This window comes from Dipodomys merriami, unplaced genomic scaffold, assembly GCF_024711535.1.
Source record: "Dipodomys merriami isolate MVZ:Mamm:240054 unplaced genomic scaffold, mDipMer1.0.p SCAF_5, whole genome shotgun sequence".
In the NCBI taxonomy this organism is placed as follows: domain Eukaryota; kingdom Metazoa; phylum Chordata; class Mammalia; order Rodentia; family Heteromyidae; genus Dipodomys; species Dipodomys merriami.
This window is the reverse complement of record NW_027206068.1, coordinates 13,932,528-13,960,387: the sequence shown is the minus strand read 5'-3', so window position 1 is coordinate 13,960,387 and position 27,860 is coordinate 13,932,528. Positions and strand designations below refer to the sequence as shown.

At 42.2% G+C, this 27,860-nt stretch overlaps 1 protein-coding gene across 4 annotated transcripts in view; it reads right to left on the bottom strand.

Annotated features, from left to right (window-relative positions):
* Cdca7l (cell division cycle associated 7 like) overlaps positions 1-27,860 on the bottom strand; it is a 151,585-nt gene that overhangs the window by 25,563 nt on the left and 98,162 nt on the right. For 2 of the 4 annotated variants that reach the window (XM_069996110.1, XM_069996111.1), the window contains exon 1: positions 7,577-7,678. The exons of the other annotated variants lie outside the window; for them this stretch is intronic. In XM_069996110.1, coding sequence (XP_069852211.1) covers positions 7,577-7,600 — 24 coding nt within the window. In that variant the 5' untranslated portion in view covers positions 7,601-7,678. Of the gene's footprint in view, positions 1-7,576; positions 7,679-27,860 lie in introns of those variants that run through there. 4 annotated transcript variants of the gene reach the window in all.

Sequence of the window (27,860 nt, the reverse complement as noted above, 5' to 3'; positions counted from 1 at the left end):
CCACTGACTCCTGGCACCGTGCCAGAGTGAATGACACTCATGGGAAAAGCACATCCTCTGCTGGGGCCTAATTACAACCACTTAGTTCAAGGAAGGGGAAGGGGACAGCAGCCCTCTCCCCGCTCTCTGGTTGAATGCTGGCAGCTGGCAGAATGGGGAAAGAGTAGAAGCTTCTTTTTAAGAGGTAACATGCATGTTTGGCAAAGGCTGGAAGGGGCCGCAGGAGCTTTAACTATTCTAAGTAAACTTCCCTAAAGAAAAAAAACAAAACAAAACAAAACCACCTACTGCCTCTTGTAAAGGGGGTGGGGGTGAGAGGAAGCTATGCGTAAACTACATTAAATATGCCAGACTTTAACTTTCTCTTTTGCACCAAAGCGGATGAAAAGCAGAATAAGAGTGATAGACAATCTTAACATTAAAAATGTTCTTAGAGCTGGGTGCTAGTACAGTGTCTCATCCCTATAGTCCTAGCTGCTCAGGACTAGACAAACCACCAAAAAGCCAGAAGTGGCTCACGTGGCCGAATGCCAGTCTTAAAAGGAAAAAACTAAGGGAATAACAGAGGACCCTGAGTTCAAATCAGTACTGGCGTGCACGCGCACGCGTGTTCACGCACACGCGCGCACACACACACACACACACACACACGCACGCACACACACACCGCACTCACCCATATACAGAATATTCTTAGGGTTTTCAGTACTTAACCCAAGCTTATGCCTCTCCCCACTAATACCTTTCAGAGTCAGGAAACTTTAAACAATGCAGGAAGTAGTAGGAAACTAGCTTTTCCTTTTTTCTTTTGAGGTAGTATCTCACTAGGTAGCCCAGGCTAGCCTCAAGCTCATGATCCTCCTGCACTAGGATTACAGGCATGCTCAAACTAGCTTCTCTACTTCAGGAACCAGTGACCCTAAGTATGATTTCTGAATTTTACTCATGGCAGTTCTGATCTGCTCTAGCCAGGGCAGCTCCGTGACCACTTAGAGAGCATGGAGACCACAATGGACAGGCAAAGGATTATTTCCTAGAGTCCTTTAAATGTCACTGTTGAATTAAACCAGTGGGAATGTATCCTGGGATAGAAAGATAAAACTAGAGATTTATGAGACAGAAAGATTCCTCAGTAGGCAGTATAAGGCTGCTACACTCTCTCTCTCTCTCTCTCTCTCTCTCTCTCTCTCTCTCTCTCTCTCTCTCTCTCTCTCTCTCTCTCTCTCTCTCTCTCTCTAAGCTTCTGGGGCAGATGTGAACTGGCTTCCACATTAGTTCAACAAAATTTTTAAGTATCTCTGCTGCAGGACATACTTGGTGGAACAATCATAACTCATGTCCCCATCTACACTGACAGCCCTAAAATAAGCCCACTATTTTCTTTTTATTTTTTGTGCTGCATACTAGGGCTTGACTTCAGAGCCTCAAGTTCTTACAGTTGGTGCTTTACCACCTTAGCTATACCTCTAGCCTGGCTTTTGGCTAGTGAATTGGAACTGGGCTGGCTTCTAGCCTCTATTGTCTGGATCCCAGCCAACAGAGTAGCTAGGAATACAAGCATGAACCACTAATGCCTTGGTATTAACAAATATTTAATATCTGTTATAACCCAGGCCTATACCCATCTGCTGAATAATTGTCATTTGACCTACAGATGATTTGGGGGTCACCAGTCACTATCCTGGGGCCTTCATCACAGGCAGAGGAGCCTGGCAGGGGTGGGGAGGTCTTACTCACAAATGCCAGGCACTCACTCACCAGCCATACAGGATTCTCTGGAGTAGAGGTTTAAGTACTGGGGGGATGGGGCTGTCCAAACAACTCAACTTTCCAGAAGTCAGGGAGAAGAGTTGGGGAGAATAATAGAAGGGGTCCCCAAAGAAAACTATACAATCAGCCAATTATACAATCCCCGGACACCTGGCAACCTTGGCGTCAAATATTCTTTATACTTAGGGATCACACATGCTACTTTTTAAGGTTTTACCAAACTGCAGCCCAGGAACTGGAGGACATATATGGTTTTGGTCTGGGATTTTTGTTTGTTTGGTCCTGGGACTGGGGCTTGAACCTGGGGCCTTGCACTTTCCCTTGTTTTTTTCACTGAAGTCTGATACTCTACCGCTTGATCCACATCTCCACTTCTAAGATGAAGAGTCTCATGGACTTTTTTCCTGCCCAGGCTGACTTTGAGCCTCAGACCTCAGCCTGAGTAGTTAGGATTACAGACATGAGCCACTAGCCCCTGGCCTTATCTTATTAAGTATACAGCTGAGTGGCCAGATTTGGCCCACCTTTTGCAATTAGCACCTGCATCAGAAAGACCTCATGTGCCTGTAACCCTAGTTACTCCAGAAGCTAAGATCTGAGGATCACAGTTCAAAGCCAGCCCTGGCCAATAAATAAATCCCTGAGACTCTTATCTCCAATTAACTACCAAAAAAAAAAAAAAAAAAAAAAAGCTGAAAATGGTGCTGTAGCTCAAAAAGGTAGAACACCAGCCTTGAGCATGCATGTGCATGTGCACACACGTGCATACATATGCACCAAAAAAAAACCCTCCCCTTTTTCTTAAAAACAAGTCCTAATGATTCAATCTTCTGTCTGACCTCTGGACATCCAAATTTCAAAAGAAATACACATGCAGCAATGCATTCTGTCTAGGGACAAAAGCAAGACAAAAGGCGAGCCACTCCCACACAATGTAGGCACCCCTACTTTCTGGATGCACAGGTCCTGTACGCCCAGTGCCAGACAGCCTGCCCAGCCACAGGCCCTGCCCAGCCACAGGCCCTGCCCAGCCACAGGCCCTGCCCAGCCACAGGCACTCTACCACAGAGGGTGTTTTGGTCTTCCTAGTGAGACAGAACAGATGTAAGACCACGAGTCACTCTCCTCCAAACCAACCATTCTCTGAGCTGCTCAAGTTCTAGGACACAGTCATTATCAAAGGATCCTTTTCACCAGCTTGAATTCTGTCCTCAGCAAAAGCTGCTTTTTGTGATGATACTGATCAAGACACACAGTACTCACAAACCAACATGTTGAATTAAAACCCCTTTGTACGGTCTGGGAAGGTGGCTTAGTGGCAGAGTGCTTGCTTTGCATGCATGAGGCCCTGGGTTCGATTCCTCAGCACCACATAAGCAGAAAAAGCTGGAAGTGGCACTGTGGCTCAAGTGGTAGAGCACTAGCCTTGAGCTGAGGAACAGCACCCAGGCCCAGAGTTCAGGCCCCATGACTGACAAAAACAAAAAGAAACCCCTTTGTACAACTCGTAAATATGGTATGGATGTGTATATGTGTATGTGTCACGGGCTCCCCATGACTAAAGTCAGGCACATCTCTTTATCAGACATTAAATATGTTATACAATGAAACAATTTAGACAATGGTAAGTGAACAAGCTAGTGTTGACATGAACTACATGCTATGTGCTGCTTCCATAACAGGACATTATTGCAAATATCCTTAAAAAACAACAAAAGGCTGGAGGCATGGTTGGTGACAGGATAACTAACTGCCTAGCAAGCTTGAGGCCCTGAGTTCAAATTCTACAGTAGTGAGGAGGAAAGGGAGAGAGAAAGAATTTCAAACCTTGAAAGTTAATATATGAAATACTCATGTGTTCAATGAAACAGTACACGGGTATTAAAAATGAAAACTGTGAAGGCCTCCGTGGCAATTATAAAAGTAGTCCTGAAAGCAGCATTAGCCAGGCGGAGGTGTCTCACACGTGAAAGTTTGGCAACTTGGCCAGAGCCTGTGATGACAATGACAAGGACCAGGCAGTGATTCTGGAGACAGAGGCCTAGCAGAGTTAGTCTTTCTAGCCTTACATCAAAACACAGACAATATAACCTACTTAAAGTCTTACAACTTTAAGGACTGTCACCTTCCAGACTCTGACAAAGTAGTAGAGATTTCTGTTTCTTGGGTGGGAGAGAAGAAGGGAGAGAAGAAGATAGCTCTGTAGGTCTTCTCCGTTTCCCAAACTCAAGGCCACCGACTGAGGTCCCCCAGCTTCCCCTACCCCGCAGCAGAGCTCTGGCCAAGACAGAAGAGGTCAGGAAGTCCTGGTACCTGCTGGTGGAAAAAAAGGTGGAAACTGCACAGTACTCTGGTCTTTGTTCTTCTACTGTAACCAGCAATGCCTCAGGACAGACAGTAGATGTTACTGAATGTTTAACAAACAGCAAAACCCAGTGAGCAAGTCCTCTGATAATTCTGAAGGCAGGTTGTCAGGAAACATCAACACTAGCTCTGGCACAGTGAGACCTGTTTTGGTTCTGCATACTGGGTATGGGCATTTACCACCAAGAAGAAAGTTTTGCGTGCTAACCCCAGCTACACTTACTGAACATGCCTCTGATAAGCTGTTTCAAAATATTCACCAATGACGGATATTCATAAACAAAAATGCAAGGGGGGGATCCTGAGGCATACACCTGTACTCCTAGCTACTCAGGATGCTGAGATCTGAGAACTGCAATCAGAAGCCAGTCCAAATAGAAAAGTCCATGAGACTCTTATTTCCAATTAACCAGCCAAAAAGCCAGAAGTTGAAGATATGGCTCAAGTAGCAGAGCTCTAGCTTTGACTGAAAAAAAGCCAAGTGGGAACATGAGGCCCTGAGCTCATGCCTGTCAACAATCAATCAATCAATCAATAAAGTACACTGATATTTTCTTATCTCTGCTTCCATCCCAAAGACCCTCTACCAAAATGCTAAGTCTTTTTATATTGCAAACTTGATCTTAGAAGTGACAATTCTAAACTCTGCTCAAGAGTACTAAGGAGTAAGAAAACTCAAAAGGCCTTTACATTCTCTTCTACTCAAATGGTCTCATGGGTCTTTTACAGAAACATACTCTAACATTCATAAGTTGTTCTAAAGTCGCAGAATATCATGGTCTTCTGTCCTGGATCCATGATCAGACCAGAATTGCTATGTTCCTCAGAATTCCGTTCTGCTACAGATGAGACCCCCCAGAAGAACACAAAAAAGAGCCAGGGGCCTTTTAAATATGGACCAATTTAAAGTGGCAAATCACTGACGTTCTGCTAGTCACATTGTAAGCTGCCCAATCAGTTGAGCAAACATGGTAGCTGAGGTCAACCCTAGAAAAATTCCTTTACCCCTTCCAGGACACATTCCATGCATATGCATGAGAACATTTAACATCCTGTCTTTTTCAAAAGACCCAACCTGCACCCTGGGGCTAGGAGAGAGTGAAAATGCAGAGACTCTCAGACCTACAAGTTTCTCCCCTGCAGCTCAGAAACTGGGAGCTGCACTATGAGTTTAAAATTAAAAGGCTCACTTTTACCTCCACTAGTATTTTATCTGTCACTCCTCAGAGTACAGACACAGTGGCCAATCCAACAAGAACCACAGCTCTGGTCTGAGGTCATCTCTGCCAGAGGACATTACATCTGCCACACTGCTCAGGTCACAGAAAAGCAGGGACTTAAAAGAGGTTCTGAGCATGCCTTAAGTTATCTCCCCACCCATGCTCAATCACTGTTCCTGACATAACATCTGGACAGCTTTGCTTTTCCTTTGCTGGAATACCTTAGAGCTTTGTGCTTCCCAAAGGATGGAAATTCTATTTACAGCATGTATGAGATTAAAGCACCCAGCCTGCAGAGGGGAGCCAATGTGCATGTGTAATAATGCTGCTTCAGAACGCCTCACGCTGCTTTATTCATAAGGCTGGAGGACAGGGTAGAACCACATGAAATTTAGTATCTTGCTGGTCCTGAAATGTTCATTAAGTGCTCTTATCCGCAGTCACCAGCCCACCCCAGAGAACCACTCTCAGCTAATTTAAAGAGACTATAATCTGCTCATATTTAAATGATGATGCACCAGGAACATTATTACTGGAAAAATCATCACATCTTAATTTGTGCTACTAATTAGGAGGTCTTTATCAAAGGGAACAAAAAAAACACCTGATCATCTTACATATAGTAATTTATTCTAATTGGTATATACTGGGTATAATTTGTAGATTACCCCCACATGGTAAATAGTTTAACATTGTAAAACTGCTTAAAAAAAATAGCTTGATAGTAAAATGTTCATTTCCAACTGCACATTCTGGGACACTGACTTTTCAATGCATGAATTATGAAGACCAGGGGTCAAAGTGCAAAGAACTTTACAGCAGAACAAGTTTCTAGAGTGAAACATTAAGACACATTTTCTGATGAAATTCATGGGGGCTCAAATCTCCTTCCAAGGTGTTGGCAGTCCTGAAAACGTTAAAATTGCTACAAAGTCAAAATTGATCTTTGCTATGTTTTACAGTTAAGTCAAAATTGATCTTTGCTATGTTTTACAGTTAAGTCGCATATGTACACACACGTACACACACACGTACACACACACACACACACTAACGCTAATTCAATCCATAAGCTTGCATAATGCTCTCCTTGTTTTAAGGCTTTCCGAAATCACTAACGAGTCAAAACGCCCCTTCTTGGCTCAGTCTTTTAATTTGTGCCCATACCTAAGGAGGTGACAGCGCCCAGGCTAGGCAGGGACTAGTTCGCTGGCAAGCCTCTGGTTCCGGCCCACGCGCCCAGGTGGAGAACAAAGGTGCATCACAGGGGGTGCACCGCCGGAGGTAAAGTGGAAACCTGGGTCCCCCGCTCCCACCAAAGCGCGCGCGCGCACGCGCACACACATACACACACACGTGCGCGCACACACACGCACACACACACAAATCATCTCAGTCCCCTCCCTCCCCCAGCGGCGGGGCAGCTGTTTCCTTCCCCTTTTAGTTCATTTTCAAGTTCCTATGGCTTACCTCAAAAAGATGTGGCGAGTAAAACAAGGTTCGTGTAAAAGTAGAGAAAAGCGCTTGGAAAAACTTAGAAAAAGAAAAGCACGTTCACCCCGCCACCGCTCGCTGATGGGGCGGGGGGGGGGCTTGCTCTCAAGGGGGTGCCAGCGTGTGTAAAGCCAGGAGGCCCACGGTGCGCGGCGTGCGTGTGCAGACCTGGGATCTCACAGATGGGTGTGGTTTTTTAACTTGGCCCGAGGGCGCGGCCGTCCCCCGCAGGTGGTAACAAATTCCCTGAGCGCACTTCGGAAAAGTTCTCCGACAAACACAAAAGCAATTCCTTTCCAACTGCGTGCGCCAAGTTGGGCTGCTTGGCTTCCCGACTATTTAAGGTGGGGGTGGGGGGGAGAATTACTTTTAAACTTCCTTCTTTCCGTGCCAATCCTGCTGGGAAGGGGGGGAGGGGAGCGCGCCACCAGCCCCTCCCCCACGCCCCCCCCCGTGTCTCGGGGAGCTGCAAACTCCCGCTCGCACCTTCCAACAAATAAGTCCACACCTGGGGTCCCGGGCCGGCGACCACCTCCGCTGCCCTCTGTAGGCCGGGTGGCACCACCGCGCGCACCTGCGGGCCACACCCGCTCTCAAGTTGCCGGGCAGGGGCGCGCCTGACCCGTCCAGCCGCGGCCAAGGGCCACGTTGCCGATCCACAGCCAGGACACAAAGGAAACTCGAGTTGTGGGGGGCGGCCGAGCTGCAGAGAACCACGAGATCCTCACCTGGGAGCGAGTCGCCAACTCCATCTTCCTAACGGGGCTCCAGCCTCCGCCTAGCACGCGGCCACGGTTGCCTGGCTCGCCGCGGGCGCGCCGCACCGGGGACGCGCGGCCGGCGCGCTCCGCCCGCAGCTCCGGCGGGCCGAGGGAGGGGCGCACTCGGCGCCCGGGACAGGGGGGAGTCCCGGCGCACCGCCCGTCCCGTGCCGCCTCGCCCGGCTTCCAGCCCTCGGTCGCCAGCCCAACTTGTGGACTCGCACCCTTGCCTTTGCTGGCGACACTACACGAGGGTATGCTGCGCCCGGCCCGAGGCGGCGGCCCACGTGCCTGCGCCGGGCTCCCCCCTGCAGCGGAGGGAGGGAGTGGAGCCGTCCGGCCCGGGTTCGCGCGGGAGAAATGAGAAGGGGCCGGGCCGGCCCGGGCTCCGGCTGGCACGCCCCGCTCGCGCTGCGCCCGTGCGCGCCAGGCTGGCTCCAGCCCCTGCCCTGGAGCGCGAGCCGCCTCCGCTGCAATCTGGACCTCCTTCCAAGAAAGGATTTTAAGGGCAGCTTCAGAACTTTTTGTGTTGTTGTTCTTGCAAAGGAGTGGGGCCTGTCGACTCCCCAAAACATCGCACTTTGCCCAGCAGGCAACCCCAGAGTCTTTAGCCAGGCGTGGTGCAGCCTCCCGTCCCTGGAAACTTTAGCGGGTGGCTGCACACCATATCTGCCTGCGAGACTGCCCGCGCCAGACGGTTTCTGAATAGTGCCTTTCTGGTGTCAGCTGCAGGGTGAGGTAGGCCTGGGAACACAAGGCCCAACCAAACTCTTGAGTTTCTGAACTGAATTACCCACAGGATAGGAAATAACTGTAGTAGTGATACAAATGTAGTAAGAATGATAATTATGTCGTTTGACTAATTGGATTGACAATCGGTGTAATTAATAGCAATTTGATTCCCGCTAATAAAGGTAAGTGTAAAAATGATAGTGAGTAGAAATGTAAATTTGAAGCAATAATACATACCCACAGGGGGAAAAGTAAGTGGTATTATAGAGGATTAAGATAGACTGTCTGCAGAGCTCAGGAACAACTTCTTGAAAGCTCAGGAAGGGAGGGTGAAGGAGGAATGGGCAGGCGCTGTGGAAGGGCAAAAATAGCTATTGAGGAGGATGGAAAATGAAGTCTTGAAATCAGTGTTGAAATCTTTTCCACCAGTGAGCCTGTAATCCGAGCTACTCAGGAGGCTGAGATAGTCTTGAAGCCAGCCCAGGCAGGAAAGTCTATGAGATTCTTCTCTCCAGTTAACCAGCAAAAAGTCAGAAGTGGAGGTGTGGCTCAAGAGGTAGACTTACAAGTTGCCTTTAGCAATAAATCAAGCCAGAACATCAGGCCCTGAGTTCAAGCCCCAGTATAGGCCCATGCACACACAAAAGAAAAAAAAATAGCACTAGCATGCAAGCAGAAGCCCTGAGGTTAAATACCAGTACCAACCACCAAAAGAAACAGAAAAATAAAAGAGGGAATTCATGCAAATATTAATTCAGCACAGTATTCTTTAAATTCTAGTTCCTTTTTGAAGTGTGAACACTAAGAATCTAGAAAAATGTTGAGATAATTCAAAGAGAGGAAACTCTAATGCATAATTTATCAAGCATAAAAAATATAAAAGTAAACTGGGCACCAGTGGCTCAAGCCTATAATCCTAACTACTCAGGAGGCTGAGATCTGAGAATCATAGTTTAAAAGCCAGCCCCGGTAGGAAAATCTTTGAGACTCTTCTCTCCCATTAACTACCTAAAAACTAGATGTGAGCTGTGGCTCAAAGTGGTAGAACGCTAGCCTTGAGGAAAAAAGCTCAGGGACAGCACTCAGGCTCTGAGTTCAAGCCCTACAACCAAACAAAAAAGGATTTATGGTGTATGCATGTGTGCCTGTGCAATCACACATCTCTGTAGTTACCATCCTGGTTTATTTTTCAATAAAAATAAAACAAGCTTGTTTTTCTTTTGTTTGGGTTAGGTTCTCACTGCAGAGTCCAGGCTAGCTTCAAATGGGCATTTTCCTGCACCTACCCCTGGAGTGCCAGGATTACCGGCATGTACAAACCAAGGCATGTTTGTTAAATTGGACAATATTCTGTTAGTTTTAACTATTCCAGGGTCTGAATGCTGAGCCCACATAAGACGTGGGTTGAACTAAAGAGGAAAGCAGAGAGGAACATCTCCAGATGTTTGCTCATCATGCCTGAGTAAATGTTTGGGCAACTTTATTATTCATTCCTTCAACAAAGAAAAGATGAACAGCAGAGGTTTACACAAACAGACAGCTGCAGAATATCCTCATGACCCTAGTGTAGAATAGACTTCTTTCTTTCTTTTTTTTTATTTCTCTTTCCTTCTTTTTCTCTTTCTTCCTTCTTTCCCTTTCCTTCTTTTTCTTCCTTCTTTCGTGTGTGCATAGGTGCATACTGAACTTGAACTCAGTTTCCAGGGTGTTGTACCTTTGCTTTTTCACTCAAGAATGGCAGAGTGTTCTACCACTTGAACCATACTGCAGCTCATGTAGTCCTATAATTAGGAGAATTCACATATCCTCCAAATTAGTGCTATGGAAATAAATAATATTTGCAAAACATTTGGGATTTCTTAGCAATGCTATACAAACTCCAAACAGGATTAATGCAATCCATATGTCATAAGCTTTTGCAGTATACAGTATGCTATTTTTAATTTTCCCCAGAATATAAAATTTTTTAAACGACACTGACAATGAATGGATAAAATGAAATAAATTGTTCAATCATTTTATGTTATTCTAAGGACATGGATGGCAATGGCCTATTTCTAATAAGTGGTACCAAAAAATGTACTGCAAGACATAGTTTTCTTTGTTTTTTGCCAGTCTTGGGCTTAAATTCAGGGTCTGGGTACTGTTCTTGAGCTTCTTTGGCTAAAGGCTAGCATTATTCTGCCACTTGAGCCACAGTGCCACTTCCAGCTTTTTCTGTTCATGTGGTACTGAGACTTGAACCCGGGGCTTGATGATGCTAGGCAAGCACTCTACCACTAAGCCATATTCCCAGCCCCAAGACATTAAAAAAAAAACTATGAGGTTTTTTAATTATGAATTTTGTGTATAACATTTTAATCTATAAAATACCAATAGCTGTATCTATTATAAATAACTTTCAAAAAACTATTTTAGGGCTTGAATTTGGGGGCTAGCACTCTACCAGTTGAGCCATACTTCCAGTCTGGCATTTTGGTAGTTAACTGGAGATAGAGTCTCTCAGACTTTTCTACAGAATCAGACTTTAACCTCAATCCTCATATCTTAGCCATCTGAGTAGCTAGTATTACAAGTGTGAGCCATTAGTACTCAATCTATATATCAAAACCATAAAGTCATAAAACATTTTACTACTTTGATAGAAAGATGCACAATATTTTTAATGCAGAGTTTTTAACTTCTACTTCATCAAAGCTAAATTAACATATTTCAAGAAAGGCTAACAAAATATCAATATTTATTACATGCATTTCCTGGAAACTTTAATACTGTGGTTATGGTCTGCTTTGACTATTTACAAAATCTTGACTGACAGTTTGACAAGCAATAATAAAAAGTCTTGGGCCAGGAAGTAGAAAATTTAGGATCAGAAATGTAAATTTCCTCTGAAAATCTGGCTCTACAAATAAAATATCTTATACCAGTTCTATGCTTTCGGGAGGAAAAAGCCACACATCTTTCCCCAAACCTTGGTGACATTTCCAGCATGGCAGACACTTGCCCATCTTTACTTGGAATGATTGAGTATACGACAGGGATAAGTCTGGATCGTTTTTGTGAGAGCAGAAAATCCATAGGCTCATGACAGTAAGGGGTTTGCTTATTCCTTTAAGCTTCTAGATGATTCTAATTAAAATGGTTGAAAAACATTGCTCTCATTTCAATGTGTGGTCCTGTGATCAGCCACAGCAATTCTTGGGCTCTGGTAGGAAATTCAAATTCTTGCCCCAACGACCAGATAGATCTACTAAATCAGAAACTGGGTAATTTGAAATTCATCATTGAGCTTCATTTTTCTCATCATTGAAATGAGGGTGCTTCCTGCGGGCCCACCCCATCGCCAGTGTTACCCTATATATGGCAGTGATGATTCTTTTTCAATTGATAAGTAAAAGTGTGACATATATACATATATAAATAGATAAGTATAATTTATATATTAATGTCTACATTGTGATGTACAATAAACCTCTTGCACCTAGTCTTTCTGTTCAAACTGAAAAATGTTGTATTCTTTGGCCAACATCTCCTGGATCCCTCTACCCACTCCCAGCAGCATTTTTGCAAAGGTGAACATGCCCTGGCAGATGTGATTTATTTTTCCAGTACTGGGGATGAAACTTGACATCTAGCTTGCTTGGCAAGCACTCTGCCACTTGTCCCATACCCTCAGTCTTTTTTTTCCCCCTTTCCAATTTGTTTTTCAGTTAAGGTCTCCATTTCCTGAGTAGGCTATGATTATATTTTAAGGAGGTTACAGTGTTGGAAATTTACAAAGTAGTATTATTTGCTGTAGTAATACTTCCTTTCACGGACACTAACCACATTCCAGGACCTATTAATATACTGTTTCAATTAGTTTTGCCACAAGCATGCATTGTTTGCACTATATAAATATCTGTACTGTATTAGGGCTTGAACTCAGTACTTGGGCTTTTTTTCAGCTTTTTCCCTCAAGCCAGATGCTTTACCACTTGAGTGAGTCATACCTCCACTTTCAGCTTTTATCTGGTTAATTGAAAATAAGGGTCTCTTGAACTAGGTCAGCTTCAAACCAGGTTCCTCAGCTTTCAGCCTTGTCAGTAGCTAGGGTCACAGGTGTGAGCCACTGACACCAGTTGAACTGTATCTTATACCCACAATTTTCAGTTAAGGAAACTGTAAAATTGAAGGATTAAAGAACTTACTCAAGTTGACCCTCAGAGCCAGGTTACAGCTCAGATCCGCCCACTTGTATGCCAGCCTCCCTCGCTTTTGTGCCTTCATTTGGAGAGCTTAAGAGTGAAGAGAAAAAGCATAGACTTCAATGAGAAGAACTAGGAATTGAGTTCTCTATGAACTACTATCCAACGTATTTATTTAGTGGGCCTGTGGCCCTGATTCTCCCTGCTAGAATCAGAAATGTTCATCTCTATTTACAGTCCACTTTTAGCACATGTTCCTATATTTGAGAGTCTTCCTCCCACTCCATAGACAGTCCATCTCTCTTTTCTAAAATTCTCACATAATCTAGATGAAAGTGGGCACTTGCTCCCTAATAGTAATCTGAATCTGATTATCGTGTCATCATGCCTTCCCCAGCTTTCAGCTCTGACCAATTCATTCTCCATGGATTATTTTATAGCTTTGGAGCCCAAATGAGCTCCTGACCTTGCTAACTCCAGCCCAACAGCAAGAAATAGCTGGTAGTACTCTAGTCAGGATGCATTGTTTGGCCAAGTGAAATGGCTCATACCTGTAATCCCACCTAGATAGGAAGCTGAGAGCTGAGGATCATGAATTGAAAGCAGCCTGGGAAGGAAAATCTGTGAAATTCTTATCTCAAATTAATCACCAAAAAAATAGGCAGAAGTGACACTGTGGCTCAAGTAGTAGAGCAAAATAGCCAAGGGCCAGTGCCCAGGCCTGGGACTCAAGCCCCAGTACACAAACATATTTTTTTAAAAATGCATTACACAGTTAGACACTGGTGGATCACGCCTGTAATCCTAGCTACTCAGGAGGCTGAGATCTGAGGATCACAGTTCAGAGCCAGCCCTAGCAGAAAAGTCCCCTTTTATCTACAATAACCCTCTCAAAAACCAGAAGTGGCACAGTGGCTCAAGTGGTAGAGCTCTAGCCTTGAGCACAACGAGACTCAGAGAAAGCTCCTAGACGCTGAGTTCAAGCCCCACAACTGACGCCCCTTCAAAAAAATGCATTGCACATATAAGCGGACCTGGTAAACTGAAACCCTTTTGTATACTATTTGAAGATAATAACCAAGGCCCAATTTCAAGACTATGTTATGAAACTGATAACCATATGGAGCTCAGAACAGCAGGACTTTGCCATTTCTGACCTTTACATCAAGAAAAATATTATGAGCCAGAAGAAAGACAAATATGATTTGTTACACCATGTCAAACTGCTAAGCTGCTATTGTAAACAAAAAGTGGATTTTTCCAGACTCTGATCCAGGAAAATGAAATGTTACATTTAGATTCTTTTTGTTGTTGTTGTTTTTGCTCTTGAAGCAAAGCCACAAAAGAATTCCCCACCTCCTCCCCCCAATTTCCCTCCAGTCATCTCTCTCTCCATCTTCCCTCTTTGTCCAGAAACTGTGTCAAGTACTTTATATTCCAGAGTTTGCAGGTGTCTACAGGGATCTGGAAAGGATTGGAGGAATTTTGTAGGTAAAGAGGTGGTATGTTTTGCAAATCCATAGGAGATTTGGGGCATGTAAAAGTCCAGGTAGAAATGTATCATTCTTGAGACAAGTGATCCCAAAATGGTAAGAAAAGCAAAAACAATAGAACATCAAAATGATAAAAGCAATACTAATACTATAGAAAGTTCTACTTTTGGGAAAAGAATTGGAACCTTGTCATCCCAGGCTGGGATGATCTACACAGACTCTTAAACCGTGTTTGGAGAGAAGAAAAAGCATCATGAACATCAAAGTCAAAAAGGGACTGAAGATGGAAAGAAATGACAATATGAGCAAGCCATTTATTTACTTGACATCATGAACTCATCTTTTGTCTTCTACCATTTCCCTCTTAAAGAGAAAAAATGATAAAAGGGAAGGCAAACTAAACATACCCAAACAAGTTCAAAAGAAGTGATAGGCTGAGATAAGTGGATGTGGGTGTGTGTATGCCAGTACTAAGGCTTGAACTCAGGTCCTGCGCAATGTGCCTTAGCTTTTTCACTCAAAGCTGGTGCTCTACTACTTGAGCCATTCCTCCACTGGCAGCTTCTTGGTGGTTATTGGAGATAAGTCTCACAGACTTTTCTGCTTGGGCTGGCTTTGCTTCTCAGATCTCAGCCCCTTGGGCAGCCACTAGGATATAGGCATGAGCCACCAGTTCCTGGCTTAAAGTAAATTTGTCTATTTGTTTTGTGCTACTACTGGGGCTTGAGCTTTTTCACTCAAGAGTAGTGCTCCTGTACTTGAGCCATAGCTCTACTTCCAGCTTTTTGGTAGTTAATGGGAGATAAGAGTCTCTTCCACTGCCCTTCTAAGGCTGGCTTTGCACTGCTCAGATCTCAGCCTTTTGAGTAGCGAGGATCACAGGCATGAGCCACTAGTTCTGGCTTTTAAAATGAGTTTTTAAAATGTGTTGAATTTTCTGCAAAACTAGAACTGCTTGAAAGTACAACTATGTAGATTTCTTTCTTTAGAGCGCTAGTAACTAGAACCCTGGGGCTAGCAAAGCATTTCTGCAGAGAACTGGTCTGGAGTCTCTCCCCACCCTTCCCTCCAGCAACAGCAGCTTTGAAACCTGGCTTCCGATTTCTGCAGGCTTTCTACAGACTGTAGAGGTCTCTAAGCTTACCCACGGGAGGTTACAGCTACTATATAAACAGAATACTTGCTCGTTTGTTGCAAACCACATCTTTATACCAATTGTTTCTTTTTCTGTCCTTTTCCCAACCAAAAAATGAATCCAAGTACTCTTTTTTCTTTGTCTTTTGTTCTTTCTCTTTCCTTCCTTCCTCTTTCTTTCTTTCCTTCTTTCCTTATTCCTTCTTTCTTTCCTTCTTTCCTTCCTCCATCCCTCCCTCTTTCCTTCCTTTCTTTTTCTTTCTCTCTTTTTCTTTCCTTCCTTCCTTCTTCTTTCCTTCTTTTTTTTTCCTTTCTTTTGTGCCAGTCCTGGGACTTGAACTCAGTGCCTAGGCTCTGCCACTTGAGCCACAGCTCCACTTCCAGCTTTTTGCTGGTTAATTTGAGATAAGAGTCTCATGGAATTTCCTTCCTGGGCTGACTTTGAACCACGATCCTCAGTTCTCAATCTCCTAAATCATTAGGATTACAGGCGTGAGTCACCCATGTCTGGCCCAAGTGCACTTTTTTTTTTTTTTTAATTTTTTATTGTAAAGATACTATACAGAGGGTTACAGTTACATGAGTGAGGTAATGAGTACACTTCCTCTTGAACATTGTTACCCCCTCCATTGTTTTCCCCCTACCATCCCCTCCCTCCCTCCCCCAAGGTTCTTTTTTTTTTTTTTTTTTTTTTTTGATTGTGATTAAGTGATTACTTAATTTCCGGAAATTCACAGTATTGTGGAATAATGATGCTCATTTAAAGTCACAAGTTCATTCTAACTTTCCTGGAGCAAATTGTCTATCACAGTCTGTAATATATAACGGTGCTCATATGTTATATACCATATATGTGATCAGCAGCATGGGGATATTTAGTAGTGGTTCAACCAGATGAGTGGGAGTTCTTTGTTTCTTAAGTCCTGTTAGTTTTGTCATATCACCTAACATTTTGGATTCATCATCCACTTATCAGGGAGACCATGTACTGTTTGTCTCTTCGTTCTTGGCTTACCTCGCTCAACATGATTCCTTCTAGCTCCATCCATTTCCCTGCAAATGCCATTATTTTGTCATTTCTAATGGCTGCATAATATTCCATTGTGTATAGATACCACAATTTTTGGATCCATTCATCTGTGGTGGGGCATCTAGGTTGTTTCCATATCCTAGCTATTACGAACAGTGCTGCAATAAACATGGAGGTGCACGTGTCCTTGTATATTGGTTCCTGTTGTTCAGGGTAGATGCCTAGAAGTGGTATGACTGGGTCGTAAGGGAGGTCAATCTTTAGCTTTCTAAGGACCCTCCAGACTGCTTTCCAAAGTGGTTGTATGAGTGTACATTCCCACCAGCAGTGTAATAGCGTTCCTCGTTCTCCACATCCCCTCCAGCATCCAAGTGCTCTTTTAAAAGGGAGCTTCATTAAAAAAAATCTTTATTAAGATAAGGATTTCATGCGGTCGTGAATAATAGAGATTCTGTGTATCCTTTGCACAGTTTTCATGAATAGTAAAATTTTGCAAAGTATCCCCGGGGATCTTTATACAATCCACTAATCTTCTATATCCCACAGGAGTGGTTCTAGCTAGATGTAGTAAACACCCCCCATAGGGTTGTACTGATATGTGTGGGTGCATGTGTATTTTGTAGTACACAATTTTAACACCTTTGTACGTGAATAGAACAGTTCCACTACCACTAAGCATCTCTCCTGATGTCCTTTTGGGAATCACCCCAGTGTCCCAGTCCTCTTTCTGAACCCTGGTAAGCACTCATTTATTCTTCACTTGTAAATTTTTGACATTTCAAAATTATAACATAAATGGAATCATATTTGGAATTGCCTTCTTAAAAACTTCAACATGCTAGCACCAGTGGCTCACGCCTATAATCCTAACCACTCAGGAGACTGAGATCTGAAGATCATAGTTCAAAGCCAGCGTGGGCAGGAATGTCTGTGAGACTCTTATCCCCAGTAAACTACACAGAAAAGCCAGAAGTGGTGCTGTGGCTCAAGTGGTAGAACACTAGCCTTGAGCATAAGTAGCTCCAAGACAGAGGCCAGGCCCAGAGTTCAAGCCCCAGGACCAGCAAAATAAAACCAAACAAAAACTTCAACATAATTCCCTGGAGATTCATCCAGTTTCCTCTATCAACAATGGGTTCCTTTTTATTCCATGGTATATATGTACTAATGCTTATAACCATTCACCCGTGGTAGAGTATCTTGGGCTGATTTGAGGGTCTCAGGGATAAGGATGTTAGGAGCATTTGTGACTATACTTGTCATTTCTCTAGATGAGTGCTGGAGTACAGCTGCTGAGTCATAGGACATTTGTAAATTTGGTTGTCTATGAGACTGTTGGATGGACTATTTTCCATTCCCACCAGTAGACATGAGTGATTCAACTCCCTCTCCCAGATCCACCATCCTGCTCTAAATGCAGTCTCTTTTGCTTTTAATGTTATCATTCTTTTTATTTTAGCCCTTCTGAGAATGATCAGTGATGTCTTACTTGGGAGTTCACATTTACATTTGCATTTCCCTGACAGATAATGGTACTGAACGTCTTTACATTTGCTTGTTTGCCATCTGTGGATCCTTCATCAATTAATTGACCCTTCATTGTCTTTTGCCCACTTTTTATTTATACATTTTTGTGCCCTACTGGGACTTGAACTCAGGGTCTGGGTGCTGTCCTTTAGCTTTTTAGCTCAAGGCTAGCATTCTATCACTTGAGCCACACCTTCACTTCCAGCTTTTTGCTGGATAATTGGAGATGAGTTGTGTAGACTTCCTTGCCCAGGTCTGTCTTCAAACAGCAGTCCTTAGATCTCAGCTTTCTGAGTAGCTAGGATTACAGGCCACAGATCTGAGCCCAATTTTGAATTGGATTTTTTTTACTCTGTGTTTTGAGAATTCTTTATATATTCTAGATACTAGTTCCTCCTTTGTCTGATGAATGGTTTACAAATACTTTCTCTCTGTCTTTAACTTACATTTTTTATGTTCCTCATATTTGATTTCACATAGCCAAAGGTTTTCATTTTATTGTCAGTTTATGAATTTCCTTTTTATGAATCCTGCTTTTGGTGTCAAGTCTATGATCTCTGTCTAACTAGGATCAAGACTTTAGATCTACATTTTTTTTTTCACTAGATGTGTATGTGAAAAGAAAGGGTAGATTAGTTTAGGGCCCAGGGTTCCTGGAGAACATCCTGGCTTAACCAGTGAAATTGGATGGCAAAATATACAAAATTGTTTCAAAAGAAATGCCAACAGAAAACAGAACACCTTGCCTACACCTTGCTTCCATAGACCCTTCTAGTTCCTCAGGTCCCATAGCCTTGCCACAACCCTGGCAGAGGGGCATTTGCAGAAGGGATCTGAATAGGAAATTTACAATCAACCAGAATTAAGCCAAACCACTAAAAAGTCATCATCAAACACCTAACTCTAATGGGAACAACCAATCAGAGCACAGCCCGTGGCATAAAAACCCTTAACCTAGTCCAGGCATCAGTGGCTCATTCAGAGGCTGAGATCTGAAGATCATAGCTCAAAGCCAGCCACAGCAGGAAAGCCTATGGAGTCCTTATCTCCAATTAACCACCAAAGAGCCAGAAATGGAGCTGTTGAGTTCAGTGGTAGAGCTATTCTTTAGCAAAAAATGCTCAGGAATAGCACCTAGACCCCGAGTTCAAGCCCCAGGTCTGGCACAAAACAAAACAAAACAAAACCAAAACCAAATCTACTTAGACTCAGCATTTCTGAGTTGGGTGGCCCAACTGTTCACTCAAACATTTTTTTGGTTGGATACTATACACTAAATTTTGTCCCCTCCTCCCCAAACTTTATCATTTGAATCTGAACCCTCAGTGTGATGGTCTCTGAAGATAGGATTCTTATTTAGGGAATTACTCAGAGTAAATGAAGTCATAATGGTGGGACCCTTGCTTCTTGGCTGCCTGTCTATCTCTCTTTAGCTCTCTTCACTATATGAGGAAACAGGAAGCATTCCAAACTGGCTAATACCTTACTATGTGCCAGCCATGCTCTAAGGGGAAAAGGCCAGTATGTTTGGCTGACACATATCATTGAGAGTTAAGACTATGCTGCTCTGGCAGCTTGACTATTTTAAGCTTCGAGTGCCTGAAGAAATAGCAAGTGCACTGGACACCGGTGGCCCACGCCTGTAATCCTATTCAAAAAGCTGTGATCTGAGGCTTACAGGTCAGATTTAACCCAGGCAGAAAAGTCTGTGAGACTCTTTATCTCCAATTAACCAGCAAAAAGCCAGAAGTGAAGCTGTGGATCAAGTGATAGAGTGCCAGCCTTGTACACAAAAGGCTGAGATCCTGAGGCCCTAAGTTAAACCCCCAGTATTGGAATAAATAAAAGAGGAAGAAAAAAAAACCCCAGGAAATGTACAAAGATCACTATCATCTTTACTCTATTTCTTAAAAGCAGGAAATGAAGTTTCCACATGAAAGCAATCTATTCTATACCAATACTGAAAATCCAGCCCTCTCCACTCCATGCTACTTGGCAAGTAACAAGAGCAAAATGAGGAGGGCAAAGACTTTCCCAAGCAAGGAGAACAGGTTTTAAAGGGACAGTCCCGGAGCCCGATCCAGGGCTAGGATACATACAAGCTGAGGCATGCCAGAAGGTAACCTTTCCTCAGTGTATTTCCTCATCTGCTGAAAGTAACAGGAGTTGTATCTCTTGTTGTCTTGTATGTTCCTTCCCTCTGGGGATCAGTGAGATAAGGGGATTATCTTTCCTGCGGCTGGAAAGTTGTTCTTGAATTTCTTCCCACACCAGGGCCAGAGAACAAATAGACCAAGTAAAAGAAGGAAAATGGATGTGTATCTTTTAAAAACTTTTAAAGACTTGTGTAACTGAAAAGCAGGCTCGCTACAAAGCAAGTTGGTTGTTGGGCTAAAATTATACTTGTGAGCATATTGAGGTGTCTGTTCTCTTCACAATGGCAGAAAGAAAGCAACATTCTTATCATCAACAGTGATAGGAAACCAAAGCTAAGGGGAAATCTCTACAAACAAATCTGATTACATTCTTCCTTTACTAATTAACTGCCCTGGCACAATCCCTTTGCCTTATCACATTTAACAACTTTAATTCTCCAACTTCTTTCCTTATGAAGGTTCCTATGCCACATAAAACTTACAGTAAGTAAATATGTCTACTTTTCTCCTCTAACATCAGTTTAATTCCTAGGCCCAGCTGGGACTCTGAGAATATGGACATGGTGTTCTCTTCCCCCATAGGAGGATTAAGAGTTTAAGACCAGCCCAGGTACAGTTAGAGATACCCTATCTCAGAAAACAAAAACAAAAACCACAGAGCTAGGGGACCAGGAGCTCAAGTGGTAGAGCACATGCTGTGCAGGTTCAAAGCCCTGGGTTCAATCCCTGGTTCCCTGAAGAAAAAAAATTAAGATAATTTTATAAAAGAACAAAAAAGAGACATGCTGTATCAAATATCAAAACATGTTATGTATAATAATTAGTGTATCATTAGTATAGGGAAATAATTGATGAAGAAGTATATGTCCATATGGGATTTTGACATAGTATATCAAAACATTGATATTTAAAATTAGAGGAAGGAAAGATTATTAATAAATGTTGTTGAGGTAACTGATGAATCATTTGGGGAAAATTGTTTGCATTAAGATGATAATTTTGGCTGCATCAAGCAAATTAAAATTGTTTCTAATAAACTGCCAGGTACTCACTGGTGGCTTACACTTTTAGTACTAACTACTTAGAGATGAAATCTGAGAGTTGCTGTTCAAAGCCATTCCAGGTAGAAAAGTCAGTGAGACTCTTAACTCCAATTAACCAACAAAAAGCTGGGAGTAGAGCTTTGGCTCAAGTGGTAGAATATCAACCATGAGCAGAATAAGTCAAGCAAGAATACAAAGCCTGGAGTTCACCAGCACACAAAAAAGCTAACTTTCCATTAAAGACACTAAACTGACTCTTCTTTTTCTCTGATCCTCAGGTTTGACCACTGAGCCTGGGTGCTGTCCCTGAGTTCTTTTTTTTAACTGAAAACTAGCACTCTATGACTTAAGCCACAACTCCACTTCCACCTTTTTGGTGGTTAATTGGAGATGAGAGTCTCACTGACTTTCCTGTCTGGGCTGGCTTTGAGCCTTGATCCTACATCTCAGCCTCCTGGGTAGCTAGGATTACAAGTAAAGCCACTGGCTTTCAAAACTCTTTATCTTCACTTTTCTCAAGGATTCACTAAGTGACTAGAATTATAAACACATGTATAAATCTACAAGGGCAACAAGGTTGGAGGAAATTTTTTCCATTCATACTTAACATGAATCATGGAATTCAGTGAATAGGAAATTGGTAACTGAATCCCATAGCCCTTTGGGAATATGGAAAACAAGGCATCCAATTTGCTTCAGCAAACTGGAAACAGTGAGTATGGTTCAAGGTCCACAGTATGTGTGGCTAGACCTCCAGCCTTCTTTCTTTCCTCTTGTATAGCATGTCAGGAGCTTAGAAACTATGCCGAAGCTGAACAGCTTCATCTTCAGATGGCAGTGACATCTAAGAGACCAAAAATGAAATTCTCAGTGCTCTCGTCTGTTGTTCTAAAGTAAAGCCCATCGGCCAACAACTCAAGTCCACACCACCAAAACACCCAATCATCAGCTTGGGGTCATGAACCAAGGAACACCAGATGTTTCAAGAAATGCTCCAAAGTGAAAAAAAAAATCAAGTAAGTCAAAAGGAAAAATATATTCACAAGAAAATAACTCATGTACTAGAAAGAATATTTTTAAAACCTTTTTTGTATCCTCAGAGAAATATTAGGAGATAGTATATACCCATATAGATCAAGATACAAAGCCATGAAAAAAAGGAAGTGAAGAATATGGTAGACAAAATAAAATATGCAATGAAGGCTTTTGAAGGTTCAGGAAATTTCCCAGAAAAGTGAACAAAAAGAAAAGAGATGGAAACTATTACATAAAAGCTAAGGGACCTGCAGAATTAATGCAAGAGTTTCCATATTTGACTTTGGGAATTTCACAATGAGAGAGAGTAGAGGAAAAAAAGTAGGAAGGCATGTAACTAGCATGAGAGAACAGAGAAGTAGGTAGGTAAGTAGTCATAGATAGATAGACAGATAGATAGATAGATATAGATAATAGATAGACAGATAGATAGATAGATAGATAGATAGATAGATAGATAGATAGATAGATAGATAGATAGATAGATAGATAGATAGTCAATCGAGAAATGAAGGGCAGAAATAGGCAGACTCAAAGAATTCACTAATTAGCTAGAATAACAAGTGATAAATATCTCCTATCTATGATGAAATTCCATGTCATATGGAAATTTCAGGATATAAGACAAAAAAAGGGTATCCCAAAAATTTACAGAAAAAATAAATCACAGTATCCATATTACTTCCAATTTTTCTGAGGGTAGTATAGGTGTAGAATAAAATGGAGAAATATTTCCAAAGAGAGAAAATAATTATTAACTATAATTAAACAGAGAAAAACTAGAAATTCAGTGGAATTAAAGAAGAAAATAAGCTGGATACTGTTGGCACACACCTGGATTCCTAGCAACTATGGAGGCTGAAAACAAAGGATCAAGATTCAAAGCCCACTCAGGCAATAAAGTCCATAAGACTCTTCTCTTTAAACCACCAAAAAGTAAGAAGTAGAGCTGTGGTTCAAGAAGTGGGTGCTTGGGGCTGGGAAGGTGGCTCAGTGGTAGAGTACTTGCCTTGCATGCATGAGGCCCTGGGTTTGATTCCTCAGCACCACATAAGAAGAAAAAGCTAGAAGTGGTGTTGTAGCTCAAGTGGTAGAGCACTCACCGAGAGCTGAGGGACAGCACCCAGGCCCAGAGTTCAGGCCCCACAACCAGCATTAAAAAAAAAAAAAGTGGGTGCTAGACTTGAGCGGAAAAACTTAAGCAAGAGCATGAGGTCCTGAGTTCAAGCGCTAGGACTAGCAAAAGTAAGCCCATAATTTTATGCAAGCAGAATTGATTTTCTATGTGTTAAATATGTTCTATACAACAATGCCGATTGCAGCAGGGCAGAGAGCTCTGTGAGAGAGATCACTAGGAAACAGAAATTTGAAACTCTAAATGGCCAAATGGAGTGTTTGGGGGCACACGGAGGCTAGCAGATGCCCCTGAAGAGAAGAGATGAGACAACTGGGAAGTTCAGCAGGAATATAAAGCTGTATTACAAAGAAACTATAATTGTGGGAAATTGCTTCTGCAGTGTATGATATTTTTAGAGTTATGACATAAGTACAGATTATTTATGTAACTAAAAAAATAATAAAAGACTGAGGTAAGTGAGAGAGAAGTACTGTTAAGAGGATTACATTTTAAGCTGCCAAGGAGAAATCCATTAGATAATGCCTAAAATTAAATAAATCAGCAAATATTAATAGAATCAGATTCCTTTAGATTATTAAAACGACTAGGAGAATCATCACAGCTAAACAAATTAACATATGGATGGCTCTAGGGAACTGAGAAGAACAGGAAAGTAGAAGAGGAATTTATTATTTGTATTGTAATCTTTTAAAAATATTACCAGGGCATATCTGACTGTGATACTTGGTGTTCATTCAATGTAGTGGATTGGGAGTCTTCTTTAAACGAGGCTATATATATATACACACACATATATATATATACACATATGTGTATATATATGTGTGTATTACTATATATATTACTATATATAGTTATGAAAATTAATACTCAGGATGAAAAATACTATCAGGGTTATAAATTTTTAAAAGCATACAGATACCACAGGCATCACAAAATATAGTCAAAAAGCATGTAATTGCTTGACATTCCTATTGTACATTTCTGGGTATTTTAGGGGATGCAATACTTTTTAATTGCCTTTTCATTTGGAATATGAAAATAACAGAACACTATTTTCTTTAGTAGGAACAAAAAGATAATTCAGTCTTGCTTTAGCATGAAATTGTTTTTCATTATGTTGACAGTTTAGAGAAGTTTAAACTTTACAACTTGTTATTAAAAATGTGCTTCGATTAATAGGATGTATAACTGAATTGGGGGAAAGCGCTGCTGTCTTTAACATAGGAACAATAAAATTACATGGAACTAAAAATTTGTGATGCACTAGGAATCTGAGCCATGCATTGTTAGGAGGTGAGGAGATGTGGCAGAGAAGAAGGGTGAGTGGGTACAGTCACAATATTCAAAATGTGTATGTGAAAATGGAACCAGGTAACTTGAGGGGATGGGTGGGGAGAGATGGGAGAGGATGATGGAAGACATTGTTCAAGATGTATTATACTCAAGTTGAAATGTTGAATGGAAACCCCTCTGCACACCTACTTAAAGATAACAAAAATAATAAAATAAAAATTGGTTCCATGAGTACTCCTAAGTACTTTTTGAATAACAGATACTCATAAGCCAGTTTGCTTGTATTGTGGTATTTGGCATTAATGTGATGATTCATCACAACCAATGAGATCTTCCATAGGACCAGTCATGGATGTGAACCCGGCCCTGTTTTTTCTTGACACAGCTGATCATTGGAAAGATTTTCCAGAGACAAGTTTCTGCTCTACCAGTCTCAAAGGCTGATTCTGCCCTCTTGTTTATATATTTCAATTGCTGTGAGAAGAGTATATGTTTACATGACAATATGACCTCTGGCTCCAGCCACCAGAGACATTACAAAATGCAGGGGAGAAAACCAATAATTTTATTAATTAACTGTCCCTACACTGCATTTTCTGGTGTTCTGTGCTTCTAGAATAGGTAATCTAGCAAAATGAACAGTATTCCTGAATGCCATTCTTTCTCATTGTGACTAACAGTAAATTGACCATATGTGGAAATGACTACAAACCACACAAACATATCACACTGACCATATTCTGTGGCTAATAGCATAGCCTACAGGCTGAGTAGGTTCTAATGAAAAGAGGTTTATTTGGACTCATGGCTCTGGTCCAAAGTTGAGAGACCACATCTGATGATGGCAGATTCCCAAGGTGGCACAGGGTATCACATATGAAAAGTCCATCATGGAAAACCCAGCTAAACTGGTTTTGTAACAGTTCTACCCTTAAAAGAGCCCATTAAATCACCAGTCTATTCATCTAGTAATTATCTAAATGGATTAACCCATTCACAAGAGGAAAATCTTCATTTTTTTGTTTCCTTTTAAGATCCCTCGTGGTTCCATTCCCTACTATCTCATAATGGGAATTTAATGTGAGTATAGGGGAATACAAACCATATTCAAACCTCAACACTCACACAGACTAAACAACAGGTTAGCTAGTCAACATCCACTTGGTGAAAAAATCAATTATGAAGGCAATGACTTCTGCAGAACAGAGAAAGGAGTGCTGAACAGGATCGCCATATCAGAAGATGAATGTGGCATCACTGTCCTGATTCCCTTTCTTCTGGTCTCAATTGAAAGAGAAATCCCACTTCTGTTATTTTCAGTTTTCTTCTTTCATTAAGAAGCTGTTTGTGTGCAAGTCTTCAAGCAAGACCCAATTCCACACAGTGCCAGTGTGCTCTTACTTGCAGTCCATTGACAAGTTAGGCCTCTGCTGTACCTTATCTCTGAGGCATAATGCAAACTCCCTTAGGCCTTTTGTTCTTGTAGTATCACGTTGATTTTCAATACTCTTCATACATGAAGATGCTCCTCTATCATGAAAGCTATACTTTTTGGTGTTTTTATTTTTGTTTTTCCAATACTGGGAGATTTTCACTAATTCATGCTTTCCAATACTGGGGATTAAGCTCAGGGCCCTCGGCTCTACTATTTGAGAATTGCCTTAAGTGTCTTTCCCTTTTAGTTTGTTTTTAGATAGGTTTCATACTTTTATGTGGCCCAGCCTCAGACCATGATCCTCCTAACTTTGCCTCCTGAGTAGCTAAGATTGTAAAACATCACACCTGGCTTGTTTTTAGAAATACGTCTAACTTTTGTCTTGGCTAATCTGGAACGCAACCTTCCTATTTCCAACTTTACTTGGTTCCTTAAGACAAGTAATCTTATGTTTGAAAGTTCATGTTTCACAATTTTCTACAATTCTTAATTTTAATATAATCATAGCCTAGTCAGAAGTTGAAAGGAATATGAGAAATCAGGTGTACCTTCACTAAGCTTCTCCCTGATAACAGCTTATACAACTCTAGTACAGACCAAAACAAGGGGGGGGTCTGGTCGTGGGGCCTGAACTCTGGGCCTGGGCGCTGTCCCTCAGCTCTTCAGCTCAAGGCTAGCGCTCTACCACTTGAGCCATAGCGCCACTTCCAGCTTTTTTCTTTTTTTGCTTATGTGGTGCTGAGGAATCAAACCCAGGGCTTCATGCATACAAGGCAGGCACTCTACCACTGAGCCACCTTCCCAGCCCCAACAAGGACATTTTCATCAAGAAAAAAAACCATATATATTTAAGCTCAAGGTGAGGTAAACTTTTTTTAAGATGATGAAGCCATATGGGTTTGTGGACTGTAGATATAGAATATTGTTCCATGGGTCACCATCTTCAGTGAAGTGATGCTTTTAGGTCTTTCTACTGACACAAGCAAAAAGTGTCGTCATCTCCTCTCCCAGTCTTCTGTGTGACACAGGCCATGAGCAGGCTTATTTCTAGAAGCCATGGGAATTCTCCATCCAGTAACTGTTAGACTGGGTGCCTAGGAGCACCGCCAAGCTTCCCTCTGTGCTACAGTCAAAGACCCCTTCAGCTATGTACACCCTACGTTCCTTCCTTCCTTCCCTCCTGAACTAGGAGTTGGGCCTGCAGAGTCTGACGATTCTCTCAGCCTTTCCTGGGCTCCACATTTTCTCTTCAGGTAGTTCTCCTGATACAGTTATGACATGCTTGAGTCTGTTCTGACATCTCCTTGGGAGGGGGGCACTAGATTACTCTTCACACAATGGTGGTTTACTCCCTGGTTAGCTATTATGAATGGATACATGCAAATGTTGCTGTCCCAGGTGAGACCATCCTCCACATAACTTTTGCCACCTCTGGCAATGTGTCCATAATCTCTTATGGCTCACACATGAAGTGTTCATGGGCCACCTTAGCTCTATCTGAAGCTGATCCTGTCATTCTCTGCTGCTGGCTTCTATTGGAAACCCACATACATTAAGCAGAGCATAAGTTTTGTGGTCTTGCTGGCACTTTGTGGATCACAGGACATGAAGGCATATCTTAGCTTGGGGAGCCTGAATTAGGCATTAATTGGTTTCAACACCATGACCTTGGACAGGTCACCTCTATGCTTCACTCCTGGGGAGTCTAGTGCCCTATTCTTCTCAACCTGACCCAGCCTGGTGGGCCTTCCTGAAATGGTGATGCCTGAATGAATAAATAGGTGTTGCCCATAAGTAGCCTATCCAGACAAGGAAATGCCCAGAGGTATCAATAATAGGTCAGCACACTTCCATGCAGCACTCTAGCCCTTCTCCCTGTCATTCCAGCTGAGCTATCAAGGCTCTTCCTTTATGGCCAGAAGTTGCCACAAAGTGCTTTGAGGAAGGACCAGGCAGCTAGCACTGATAGAATCTGTATATCTGCCATCTCTTTCAGCCACACAGTGAGTCCTTTGTGGCTATTTAAGAGCATATTTTCATAGATA